Source organism: Colletotrichum abscissum (assembly GCF_030869225.1).
Source record: "Colletotrichum abscissum strain IMI 504890 chromosome Unknown Scaffold_13.1, whole genome shotgun sequence".
Classification (NCBI taxonomy): Eukaryota; Fungi; Ascomycota; class Sordariomycetes; order Glomerellales; family Glomerellaceae; genus Colletotrichum; species Colletotrichum abscissum.
Window position 1 is genome coordinate 51,261 of NW_026850021.1, and position 12,864 is coordinate 64,124.

Consider the following 12,864-nt stretch of genomic DNA (forward strand, 5'->3'; position numbering starts at 1 on the left):
GCGCGGAGGGAGGGTCAACGAAGCCCTTGACAGCTGTTCAAGGCTCGTGAATACAAGCCCAGGTATACAAAAATCGGCGTTGGGGAAAGGCTTGCATTCAGGGGATCATCGGAGTCTTTTTACTAGGTCCGTGTTACGATAGATTGCTCTGCAATTCCTACAATCAGAGCGACACATCCAAAATCCAACCTCGTTTTTTTCTTGTTCCCATTCCGTTCGACTTTTTGCGTTTCGCGGCCCTCTTCCTGCCTTTTAAGGGGTCTATCATGGTATCATGCAGAACATATAAACATCAGCTTCCAACCCACCTACTGCCTCTCATCTCCTCCTACGACCGTTAATGTTTCTTCCTGGACCCAGTCGCACCTTGCCGTTGGCACCGGTTTGGCGGTCACCTGTGAGAATGCTCGGAAGGTAATCCTCGTCCATAAGATCTCTCCGCCGAGCACGGCGATTGTCACCCACAGCCCTCTCGTACTCCTTTTGGTCTTCCGCGAAAATGAGGTTGGTACCCCAGTTGTTCTTGCCGCCGACGTTCTTGGAGAGCTTGCCGCTGGCTGTGCCAGCTGAAGGCTTGGGAATACTGAAAACGTTGCCTCTGTTGTTCCACTGGAAGTTGCGCTTCAAGTGAATCTTGAAGGTGCCGTCCTCATCGGTCGTGCAAGACGTGCGAATCAGAGTGGCCTGTCCACAGCTAGGGCAAAACTGGCGATCCATCTTCTTGCAGACCTGGAAGCACCCGTGGCACCGCAGGACCCACGTCTTGAGTTGGGTGATGCGCGACATGGACGGCGAGAGCAAATTGAGCCCAATTCTCAGAGCGACGTTCTGCATGGCGTAATCGGAGGTAAGGATTCCGACCTTGATGTCAATTGCAGGCGCAGTCGGCTGCAGCAACTTGCTGTCCTTCTCCTTTTGCTTCTTCACATTGGACGGTGTAATCCAACCGTCTTCAGAATCTGATTCCTCTCCCTGGGCCTCATTGGCGCCAGCGACGCTTGTTACAGCTGGCTCGGATGTTGTCTTGTCGTCCACCTCGAGGTTGCTCATATCTTGTGTAATCTGTGCCGTCTCAACGTCCGATGACGAGGCTTCCACTGTCGCACTCTGCTGAGTTTCGATTTGTGTCTCCTCAGCGCTCTGTTCGATTGAAGTGTCCTCCTGGACGTGAGTGGGCTCCGCCACTTCATCGGTTTCGGTCGCGGGCTTTCCCTGCGACTCACTTTCAGCCTCGGCTTCTGGTACCGGTGTCTCGGCGCCGGATGCCTTGTCGTTAGAAGACCGCGCACCCGGCTGTTTCCTCAGATTCTGGTCGCCTCCGGTCTTCTCAAGCTCAAGCTCGTAGGTCAAGGCAAGCAAGTGCAAATCAGGTCTGCTGAGAACCTCGAGATCACCAGACCGGCGTGCAAAATCGGACACGAATTTGACGCTGTCGGGGCGGGGGTTGCGAAGTTTGACGAAAGGCATGAGGGTAGTCTGAACTCGAGTGCGGGTGCTGACATCGCGAATTTCGTCGACAATGGAGGGTAGCATGTAGAGCTCATCGGCCTGTGCGATTAGAGTGCTGACAGGAGGGTCGTTCTTGATCAATGGGCCGGTATCCAGAACAATAGCGTGTATGGGTTTGCGCTCCTCGGCCGCAGTTGGGCTTGCGACCGCCGGGGCGGCCACGGCATCGGTGGACATGATGGCTTGTCGACTTTTCGTTTGTGGTGGGAATGTTAAGCGCCGAAAAGCGGCGAAAAATGCTCTTTCGGTGCAGACAAATCGAGAGTGTCGAGGCAGCAGGCAGTGAGTGCGGCGAATGATTTTGAACGAAATGGGAAATTTCTCTATTATCGCGGGGTTGTGGTGGGGTGTAGTTTTTTCTTCGATAAGACAGCCGCCCAGGCCACCCCTCCCTTTTGGCTCGGTCAAGCCCCGCACCGCCACCCGGCCACACCTTGACCGCCTCATCTCACCGAGTATCCCTGACCGCATTGTCGGTGTAGCGCATCCAAATTCGGATAGAATGTGAAGCATTTGTCCGGTCGTTCAACCAACTCACACACTGTGTCTTATGTCATTGTCATAATTGATCAGGCTCTTGTAACTTACTTTTGCAGGAGGCTGTGATAAAATAGGCGCCACGGATTCGTGTAGACTGCCTTCACTACCTAGACTAGACTGTTTTGTCGAGAATCAACAGAAAGACTTACATTCTCTATGCGAAGCACATAGTACAGAGTTATTACTAGACAATCGAGGCAGAAGTTGACCGCCGTTAGATCCTAGAGGGCGCTACATGTCTACGACACATTCGAAGGATAAAAGAAGCCAGATTCCATGTGACAAAGAGAAGCTGCGGTGAAGCGCTCATACTCCTAGAGTACAAGAGGGGCTTGACTCGGCTCTCGGCAATACTAAGCTTCTCTCTCCATGAGGCAACCCACGACAAAAATTAAATGACCTTGTTGAAATGTTCTTATGAGTCTGGTATGCCTTCAAAAAGAGCGTCCAGTATTGGCCCCAATGCGATTGCGTGCGAAATGCAGAAACAACGTATTTTGGAGGTCACTCATTCGCGGCTTTCGGTGCCGGCAATCGGTATCTATCTCAAAGCCGACAGCCGGGGACTGTCTCTTACACGCTGTTTAGCCTCTAAGAAGTGCACATATTCAGATTGTGTCGCGTGACTGTAAAGGCTCTAATAAGTCTCTACAGCTGTGGCTAGTTTCAAGAACTGCTTCTCGACGCTCGAGCACAATTGAGCGTTCAGTCCCGTTCGCAAAAGTCTCAGAGATCCAAGTTCATCTAGGCCCACTGGGTGCCGACAGCCGCCCCTTGTGCCGGAGTGGTGTTGTGTGGATGGTTCTCCAAATGACGGTGGTCTCTTCACCGTTATGTTGGCATAACCCATGGACAAGGGACAGTTTTGCAGGAGACTCACTTTTGCCTGCTAAAGTCAAGATATTCCGAGCTCAGCCTATCGTTGAATTTGTTGTGTCAGCTTGAGTGGAATCGCTGCATGGCTTTTACGTCTCACAGACTCCCAAGGTCTCTTAGGGTATTTGTGGCGTTGGGTGTTCTAGAAACAAAGTTCCTCGCCCTAACATCCCACCGGAGAGATTTTCGGGGAGCTACGTTGGCAAGTTGGCAGTACCTTAGAAGGGTAGCACACCCCACTGATTAATGCCCAGCAATGATGGATCGGGGTTGCTCAGCTCCGATACCAAGGAACTAATGTCACCTCCCAAGGCTCCCAAGGTCAGAGACACCCCCCGAAAGGGCCCGGTTACGGCTATGACTTGTGCCAGGAACGTACATGGAATGGAGTGTAGGTATTGTCGCCTGAGAGGGACCGTTGCCGGGGATTGAGGATTGAGGAGTGAGAACAAGTGTGGTGCCGAGAGACACATGCACAGTTCACAGTTCGGTCACGGAGCGCCTCCCAGAGCCAATCTCCTCCGTCTCCTTCTCTCTTCCCACGCATTCCCCGTCCTCCGTATCCCCCAACTGACTGCCAGTCCTCACACTCTGCCCTACCTTACGTCAAGTGAGCTGGGACAGTCACGCACAGTGTGATTGTTCCCCGGATTTCTCCTGCATAATTACCTAGGCATAGCTCGGAACGAATACAGTAGCTAAGTAGACACGCTGCCGGCTGCGCGCACGCATTCAAAGAGAGAGACCCACGCCGATTGTTCTCCGGAATGGGCAACCCATGAGCCCTAGACTGAGCCTCATCTGTCTCTCCATGTCTATTGTACGCGCCGCCGAGTTCCGGTGAGCAACGAGGGCGCGCGCCTATCGAGGTAATTGGGAGAATGGCAGACCTGTACGGTAGCAACACCATCGGCAACAGCAGCGTCAACAATAACAACAACGACAACCTTGGACATCACCTCCGACCCGACAGACCACCGACAGCCGCTGCCACCACCACCGCCGCCGCCTCAACGACGGCAAACATAACCGCAGACCTGGCCGCCGCCGCAGCTACCACCGTGACAGCATCAGCCGCAGCCTCGTCCGTGTCTCCGAAACCGACAAAGCGGTCCTCGGCGACGACATGTGTCACCTGCCGGGCCCGTAAGGTCCGCTGCGACGGCCGACGCGACATTTGCAGCAACTGCGAACGCCTCGGTTTCTCTTGTACTTACGAAGACCCATCTTCTGATGCTAATGGTGTTGCTGCCGCTCCCACCTTTCCCTTACCAAGACGCCGTGTCCGACAAGCATGCCAGAGCTGTCACTCACGTAAAGCTCGGTGTAGTGGTCACACACCGGCTTGTGACCGATGTCGTACCCAAGGCATCGAGTGCGTCTACAGAGCTTCCAAGCGCACCCGGTTGAGCATCAATCCCCCAGGTCTCGTCGACCAAATAGTCAGATCACCGACTTCGTCGAACTCGGCACTCGCTACCAATCGTGACGCTCGAAACCGTCGGTCATTGTCCAGGGATGATGTGGCACACGATTCCGATGCCGCCATGGCCGATGCTATGGCGTCCAACACCCCCAGCACCTTTAATCATGATCTGTAGGCTCACTCTTACTGTCCTTACTCACCCTCGTGCCTCATCCACTGACTGAATTCAGCTCGGCACCTGATCCTCAGTTCGAGTCTCTGATAAGTCGAGCTCTGGACAATTTCTTTCGCCATGTTCATCACATTCCCATGTTGTCCTTCCTTCACCGGGCCTCTCTCATGCAGCGGCATAATGTTGGCGGTCTAGACCGGCCGCTGCTGTTGGCTCTCATTGGCATCACGAGCATGCTCACTGACCTTGGGCCGGGAACGCGAGAGTATGGCGAGAAATGTATTGATGAGTCTGAGGGACTCATTTTGAAGGGCCTCGAGAATGCGTCAACGATCAAAGTGCAAACACTTGCTCTCATAATCAAGTATCGGATCTTGACACGACGCTTCTCGAGCGCTTTTATGCTTGCTGCTACCGCGGCCAGATTCGCTACGGCTCTTCGACTCAACTACGACAACCCAGATTTGTGCTTCCTCGCCCAGGAATCAAGACGCCGTCTAATGTGGGCATTATTCATGATTGACCAAGGCATGGCTGGAGGATACCGCGATCTGACCCTGTGGACGCCCGAGACGATTCACATTTCACTTCCTTGCAACGAGAGAGACTTCGAGTTCGATCTTGCGCCGCCATCGTTACGACCGCTGGTCCCTAGTCCCGATGAGTCCGAGAATGACGATATTGGCAGCTTAGCATTACACGTCCGCATTCTCTGGCTCCGCGGCAGAATCCTCAAGTTCGCCAAGCGAGCCTCAAATTGTTCCAACGACGACCTTGGCCGCCTTCAGGAGCAACTCCAGTCGTTTGCAAAGGAGCTCTCGGACTTTGCTGAGCGCTTGCCTGTGTCGTTCCGCTGGTCTGACAACAGCCTGCGGTTGAGAGCATATTCTCCACGCCTTTGCGTCTTCATCATGATTCATGTCTGGTTGCGGCAGTGCAACTGTGATCTCTTCAGGATAGGACTTGTTGGGCTTCGCGATTCTTTGACTAGATCAGCTGCTGAACGGCTGGGGCCCGAATTCATCGCTGGTTGTCAGCGCCAGTGCTACGAGCATGCGATGGAAATGTCAAATATGTTCACCTCCATCAGAGCGCTGGACCACTACCCCGTTGCGGACCTCGATATGCCGGTGTGCGCGTATCAGTGTATCCGTATGCTTTATTACATCTACCATTTGAACGCGGAAGAGTACGGTCTCACGCCAGAGATCCTTCGTAAAAAGGCTTCGGTTTGTCTCGAGGTGACCAAGGGCTGTTGCTCTGGAACAGCTGCAGTCTCGATTGTTAGTAACACTGGCGCTTTTGTCTCATCAAGGAGTTTACTGATCAGTGATAACAGCAAGCCGATCTTCAACGACTCATGGACCACGGTCTCTCGATACAGGCTACCCCTAGTCGGCTGCTTAGTGAAGAGCCCCAGGACGAGAGAAATGGCAACGGTGCCAAGCGCATCCGCCTTGCTCGCGCGAAGCAGGTGCAGTTGGCGGACGATCCAGATAGAGGCGCGCCGGCGGCCGACGAGCTCACCAATCGCCCATTTGGCATTGGTGCTTGGGAAGATATACAGGTTCCCGAATCCAACAAGCCAGACGAGCAGGCGCCTGTGCCATCACAACCCACTGCGCTCGGCTCACTGGAGGTCAATAATGCATTCGAGGGAGCACTTGACAGTCTTGATTTCAACATGGAACCCATGGGGTTGGATTCCTTGGCATGGTTCTCAAATGAGTGGGCACAAGGCGATTTCCAAGGCGAGTTCTAGTGCCGGAGAGGTACACGGGGATGTACACCGGAATCCATGGGCCCTGGAGCAAACTCTAAAGAGATATTTGATGCATACGATTGGTCATTGTATAAACACTTCAAGCTTTATCGACTATATTGGCCAAACCTCCTTTGACCTGAACCCTGAAATCAGACGTTGACCCATCTTATCCCGCCGGCGTGTGGACCATTTCCTCACCGTCCGAGGAGGTCGGGTTATTAACTTATCAACAAGCTTGAAGCTTTCCGGGTGTACGGCAACACTCTTGGTATCTCCGCGAGCCAGACTTGTCCAGTGGCGGCTAACGGTCCAAGCATTTGCAACGTTGCCACAGCTTGGTTCAAAGTGAGAATGGTCGGTATGGTTCAGCATGCATTTGAGATAGTACATTGCAGGAACCATTTACAGTCCTAGAAACTTAGGTAGTAGGTGCTGGTTATTGAAGGTGGCTTTTTTAATGAGACGATGTGACCATTAATACCGCGTGGCTTGAAAATCCTGGGACATGAGCTTGCGAGCATTGAGGAATGAATGAGCTCGAGAATATTGAGTTACAACTGAAAGCAAGTGCAAACGCTAGATACCCTGCCGTGACAATCTAAGAAGCTTCAAGGCCACATTTCCAGCCAAAGAGTTGCGTAATTCACCGCCTCTTGATGTTGATGTCGAGTGCCAGAGGCTTCCTCAGGAATCCCTCGTTGGTCTCCATAATCTCTTGTCTCAGCTCAACTTTGTACCTCCTAGCCCATGTCGCGACGATGAGCTTCATCTCCATCTCGGCCACGTTCCTTCCGACGCATGCCCTGGGTCCGGTGCTGAACGGGATGAAAGCATTTTTCTGCCTCGCCGTAAGCGATTCCCATCTCTCGGGGCGGAAATCGTCAGCGTCCGGTCCCCAAATCTCCTTGGAGTGGTGCATGGTGTACGAAGGAACGCTGAGAACGGTGCCGGGAGGGAAGAAGTGGCCGCGAATGGTGACGCCGGGTGAGTTTTCGGGGATTTGGCGTGGTAGACCGATGCCAGAGGTGGAGTGGAAGCGGAGCGTCTCGTCAATGACCATGGCGAGGTAGGGGAGATCCTTGATCATCTCGTAGGTCGGGACATCGACGGTGGGGGCGATGGCCTCGTCGAGTTCCTTTTGCAGCCTCTCCAATACGCCAGGGGTTCTAGCAGCGTGGTACAGAAGCGCGCAAGAAGAGTTGGAAGTCGTGTCGCTGCCGGCAATCAGCTGCGTCAAGGCCTCGGCAGTAAGCTCCTCTCTGCCCAGAGGCTCTCCCTTGTCGTCACGTCCCTCCATCAGTCGCGCAAGTAGATCTAGTCTGTCGATATCGGGAGGGTTGTCCAGTCTAGCCTTGACACGCGCGATAGCCATGCCCGCTAGATTCTGCACGGCCTCCAAGCCTTGGCTGAAGAAGGGATCCGGAATGTACTTTGCCCAGGGCTTCAGGTCGGGGAGAATTCCCAGAGTGGCAGAAACCTCGCCTCTCCGGTTCAGAATTTCAATGGCGGGTGCGTATATGGGCGGGCTGTTGGGGGATTCGCGAACCTCGGCGATATCAGCACCGGATGCAAGCATGCCAAACGGCGCACCGAAGGCCAAATCGCCAATAATGTCAAATGCCAGGTAGTTGAACCATTTCAAGCAGTCAATGGTGGCGCCAGCTGGGTTGTTCTTGGCGAGCTCATCCCACTTTTGGACGAAGAGGACCAGGTTCTCGTGCATATAAGGCTCGAATTGGCCAATTGACTTGACGGAAAAGGTGTGCGACACAATCTTGCGCTTGCGTGAGTGCTCATGACGGTCTCTGGTGTTGAAGAGTCCTCTCCGAATGGAGACAAAGGCGTCGTAAAAGTCTCTGGTGCGGGGTCAGTATGTCTCGAGTCAAAAATTGAACGGTCTTGGCTCTGGCGACTAGAGCTTGAAGCCCACCACCAAAGGACAGCGCATAGCCCATTTTTGAGTGAGCGAGAACACTTACGACTTGAGAAAGCCGTTGCCGTGACCATAGATGGCCTGAATGGCCTCATCGTCGGCAATGCTCACATGGTTGGGCTGGATGCGAACCACGGGCCCCATCTTCTTGTGGATTTCATCGACGGTTTGGTATCGCGTGCCACGCCGGACAACGGAGAGAAGCCACAGATTGGTGAATTGTGCGGGGAACGGTGCCGGAATTCCACGAAGGGAGCCGAATGTGACGAAGAAAGGGTAAAGGTAGTAGACAACTACGCCTACGACCACCAGGGCCGGTGCCCAAGGCGTGATGAGAAGCTCTAGGATGGCCATAGTCAAGCTTTTCTCGTCATGAATGAAGCTGGTCCACCTTTCCAAGATTCGGACAAGGGAGGTCGAGAGGAGTTGATATCTGAGTAAAAAGGGTCCCAATGGACTTCAACAAGACTTTAGAGTTCCACGGGAATAATCAAAAAGTTGTCGACATGTGGACGCCGGGGGCCCTTCTTGTACTTGTTCTCTCGTGAGTGTGGGTGTGGGTGTGGGTGTGAGAGAGAGAGTATCCGTTCCAAGGTGCTAAGGTTAGTTACGTTTCCCAAAACACAAGCAGCAGCCATTTAAAAAAAGATGATAACAAACCGAGACACCCGTGACGCTACGCTATGCGTTAAGCTTTCTTTGGGACCCTGTCCTGGTGGATATCGCGGGGCGCGGAGAACCGACACGCCTCTTCCCCCGTCCAAATCCTTTGGCTAAGACCAGACGACGCCCCCCTTGACACAGCCATCCCGCAACGAGAGCCCTAATCCCCCCCGCGAGTCCCCGCACGGCACTGAGTACGGCAATCACGGTCGAGACGGCAGTCAAAGTCGGGATCGCGAGTCGGGGCTCTGACACGGGGGATGCCCATCCTTTCCGGTCAAACGCCCCGCTGGCATAACCCACAGGTGGATGTGCTCGGCCTCACAAAACGGCTTGGCCGCACGTCATACGCCTCCGAGATTTGCGTTGCCTCGGGTTTAAACACGGAGCTCTGTTCATCGCGAGCCATACCGAGGCTTGCAAAAGAAGACGTGGTTGAGTAAAAAAAATACTGTCTAAATTGTACAACCACTCCCTATATACGATGTATGTGTGCCAGAACAAGGTCCTTGTCCAAGGTGCCTTTACCATCCGGCCCTATGGGATTTTCCAATGTCCACCAAACGCCAGAATGAATGCAACATACATGTAAACTTTAAGTGTATGGCCAAATGATGAGAGAATGAAGGAAGTATGAGTACAGCAAAACGCTACCTGAATGCCAGCCGTCCTCTCGTGCTTCTACCGTAGCTTACGTCGAGGTCCTTTGTATGAATAGTGACAAAAATGGCCAGAAAAAACAAAACCGCTCATCTAAGCATATACGATAAATCTGGCAGCTCACGCACAAATTGTTGCACAAAATCATAACCCTCGGTGCTCGTCTTGGGCGGTTGCGCCGTGGACGGCGTCTGGAAGCCCGTTGTGCGTGGGGTTTCAGCAGGCCCTCCCGCAGATACGCCGGTAATACCAGACAGCAATGGGTCCGGCGGGTCGTTGAGGTTGGCTGCGATGGATATATTTGCTGGTCGCTTAACCGTAGACGCCGGTCTGAATGTGTATGTATTCGCAGATGCTGGCGGGCTGAGAGGGCCGTCTTGGCTTTGGGGTATACTTGCTGCCGCAGACATTGTGGAGGCGGGGGTGGGGCTGCTGATGACATTGCCAATATCCCACAGTCCTGATTTGTTACGGGAATCATTTTCTTTGTTATTCCCGGTGCGGAGTGCATCGGCTCCCGGGTGACTGCTAGTCAGGAAGGCATCGGGAGGCGGCATGCTCGTGACTTCGGCTAGTGGGTTGGTCGAGAATGAATCCCAGCTAGTCTTGGGAAGGGAAGTGGAATCCGTTGCTTCAGCCGTCGTTGGAGAAACCATGTCTCCCCATTCATCGTCATCCGCATCTACACCCGCATCCGCACCCTCAATCTCCTTTAAGCTCGTAGCGCTGAGTGCTGGTGGAGGTGTCGGCGCGGTCGGCTTGATGAACGCCGGGAGGGACGCATGTGACTTTGGCGCGTTGTCAAACCCAGTGAAGGCCAGAGGTAGTGGTATACCCGTAGCCTGAGGCTTTTGCATCGCCGTTCCCGATGGTGGTTTTATATCCCCAGGCCCGCTGCTCCAGCCAAACGTCGCCAGACCCTCCCAATTGTCGTTGCTTTGTCCCATGGCTGGCGTGCTCCCCGTAGAGCCAGGGAGAATAGGAGCTGCCGATAGCGAGGGCAGGCCGCTTATTGAATGTGTTGGACGGTGGATGGACGCTTTCCGCTTTGCCTTACGGCCGAATACTCTGTCGAGATCGACCGGAGATGCTGCTGTAGTCGCGTCCCAGCCGAAGCTTTTGCCGCCCGCATTTCGTGCCAGTCCTCCTCGGAAAGGTCGTCCTCCGAACGAATCTTCCTCTATCCAACGACGAACAGTTTTCAACGTTTCTTGCCGGAGAGTGGAATTCGTCCAGTTGATTCGGACATAATTGTCGTCGTCTCCCGCATTGTGCTTGCGCAAAGACTCATGGCGGGACAATCGATACCACATCTTGCGCTCGGAGATGCTCACGAAGCTGTCGTGTATGACTCGATCCGGTACATCTTCGGGTGAAACTGATTCATGCAAGGAGACGTCTAGCAGGAGAGCTTCAAGGTGTTGAAGGTCAACCTTGAAGGGCTCGTGTTCTGGGCGTGTTGGCTTGTCAATCTTGATGGTCTCCTCTTCAACTTTGCTCCCTTTATCCAGTGATTCCTTTGCGGTCGGCTCCAGCGTGTCGCGAGATTCCATTTGCTCCTGATCCTCTTCTGCCAGGTAGTCTTCGGTAGTTCTCTGGCAGGGTAAATCTCCTGAGCCAATGTCGGGCCCTCGGCTTACACTACGGCGTAATGAAGGCGCCCTCTCGGGGGAATCTGTGTTTCGCTTGGCAATGCCGTCGTACATCTCAACGAGCTCCAGAACCTTGCCAGAGGCTTTCCTCTGCGTAGGTTTCGGTAACGTATTGTCTTCGATAGAGGTTATAGGGGAGTCAGCGTGCCTCGCGCCTGTCTGTCCGTCGTGTTCGTCATCGTTGTCAGACGAGGCTGAGGCCGAGGCTGATGAATGAGCGACATCGTGATCGTGCTTGGGAGTAGTTGGGAATCGATCGAAAATCGGAGTATCGCTGAACTGTAGGTATTCGTGTGAGGGGTCGGCAAGAGGTTCGGCGAATTGTGTAGTTATTGGCGTATGGGCAATGAATTCCCTTTCAAACGCATTGGGCGTATTCTTTAAGCCCAGACCGATCTGCGCTTGCTCGAGCACAAGCGGCGGGACGTCTGGTATCTGGGGAAGATCGGCCAAGGGTTCGGGGTCGTCTCTTGTATAGGTCGATACGTGGTTCGCCCAGGGGTCAGGTGAAGGCTGGCCGGGGGAAGCGCTGTGAGGGGCGGTGTTGGGAGTAATGGGAGGTCTCAGTCCCGGCGAGGGTGATCGGCTTCGAGGCCACCTGGGTGTGCTGCTCTTCCTTCTAGGCTTGGGCTCATAGCTCGGTGTCAGACCTTCGATTGGCGTGGCATCGTTGCCCCAAGTCCACGGAGATGCATTCGCAGCCTGTCCGGGGTCAGGGGATGCCCAATCGCCAAAGGCATCGTCGTCGAGCCAGGCTGACTGGCTGGAAGGTAGGTTCAGGTTGCTCGGGGTGGAGAGGAAGGCGGGTGGTGGAGGTTCGATGATAGTCTTGGAGGGACTGGTGGAAGGCGCATTTGTATTGTCGGTAGATGATGCCCACGGGGAGCCCCATGGATCGTCCATTGTGCGACACTACAATTCATGGTGCTGAGGAAGTCGATATGAGGAAGTGTGCGGTCTTCCGCAAGTGAGGTTGTTGCGATTGAGGGGCAGACTAGATAGCCATGTTATTGTCTCTTGAATTCGCGAGCCGCGACTCGGTTGGTCGCAGAGCGATTCCCCAAGCTATGCAACAGGAACAGAAGCGAGACTGGAACAAAGAGGGAGTTCCAAAAGCGTGAAGCGGATGGCGTTGTCTCAACGAGTGGACGCGCTAGTGTCAATGAAGAACTCGACAGTAAGGACAAGCTTCGCGAATTGGATTGTTTAAGGTATGGACGGAAAAAAGGGAACGGAGAATTGCGAGATTTGAGATGGGAGATCAGACTGGGAAAGGTAAGGGACGCACTGATTGTTGCAGGCACGGAGATGGAGACCCAGAACCAAGTCCAGAACCAGAAATGGCATGCAGTTGCCAGACGACCTGACCCCGTCGTGGATTCCGGACGTGTCGGAGAGCGTCTGTGCGCGACCAGTAGCCCCTTCAACTTCAACTCACTGCGTGTCTGGGATTGGAGCTTGGCGTTCTACCGGTGGGTCCCACGGTTCCAGCCGCGTCCCTTCCCCTTCCCCTTCGAGTCCATCACCTAAGCACGCTAAGTAAGGTACGGGCTGCACGCACTCCATTCAATGACCCGACGTTTAGCCACACGGAAGTAAGATACTTTATCGATAAGAAAAGGATCACAGATAAGATAACATACCTAAGCACCTACCCAGAGCCACAGC

The 12,864-nt window shown here is 53.9% G+C and overlaps 4 protein-coding genes across 4 annotated transcripts; 1 reads left to right on the top strand and 3 right to left on the bottom strand.

Annotated features, from left to right (window-relative positions):
• Positions 1-318: 318 nt before the first annotated feature.
• CABS01_06168 (uncharacterized protein) lies at positions 319-1,686 on the bottom strand (the record flags this gene model as incomplete). The annotated part of the gene is made up of 1 exon (XM_060539534.1): positions 319-1,686. One exon carries the CDS (start codon positions 1,684-1,686, stop codon positions 319-321), a length of 1,368 nt encoding a protein of 455 aa, XP_060404071.1.
• Positions 1,687-3,806: 2,120 nt separating this feature from the next.
• CABS01_06169 (uncharacterized protein) lies at positions 3,807-6,285 on the top strand (the record flags this gene model as incomplete). The annotated part of the gene is made up of 3 exons (XM_060539535.1): positions 3,807-4,522; positions 4,582-5,806; positions 5,863-6,285. The coding sequence occupies 3 exons, from the start codon at positions 3,807-3,809 to the stop codon at positions 6,283-6,285; spliced, it is 2,364 nt and encodes a 787-aa protein (XP_060404072.1).
• Positions 6,286-6,931: 646 nt separating this feature from the next.
• On the bottom strand, positions 6,932-8,575 carry CABS01_06170 (cytochrome P450; the record flags this gene model as incomplete). Its single annotated transcript, XM_060539536.1, has 2 exons — positions 6,932-8,144; positions 8,268-8,575. 2 exons carry the CDS (start codon positions 8,573-8,575, stop codon positions 6,932-6,934), a joined length of 1,521 nt encoding a protein of 506 aa, XP_060404073.1.
• Positions 8,576-9,633: 1,058 nt separating this feature from the next.
• CABS01_06171 (uncharacterized protein) lies at positions 9,634-12,099 on the bottom strand (the record flags this gene model as incomplete). The annotated part of the gene is made up of 1 exon (XM_060539537.1): positions 9,634-12,099. The coding sequence occupies one exon, from the start codon at positions 12,097-12,099 to the stop codon at positions 9,634-9,636; it is 2,466 nt and encodes an 821-aa protein (XP_060404074.1).
• Positions 12,100-12,864: the final 765 nt, after the last annotated feature.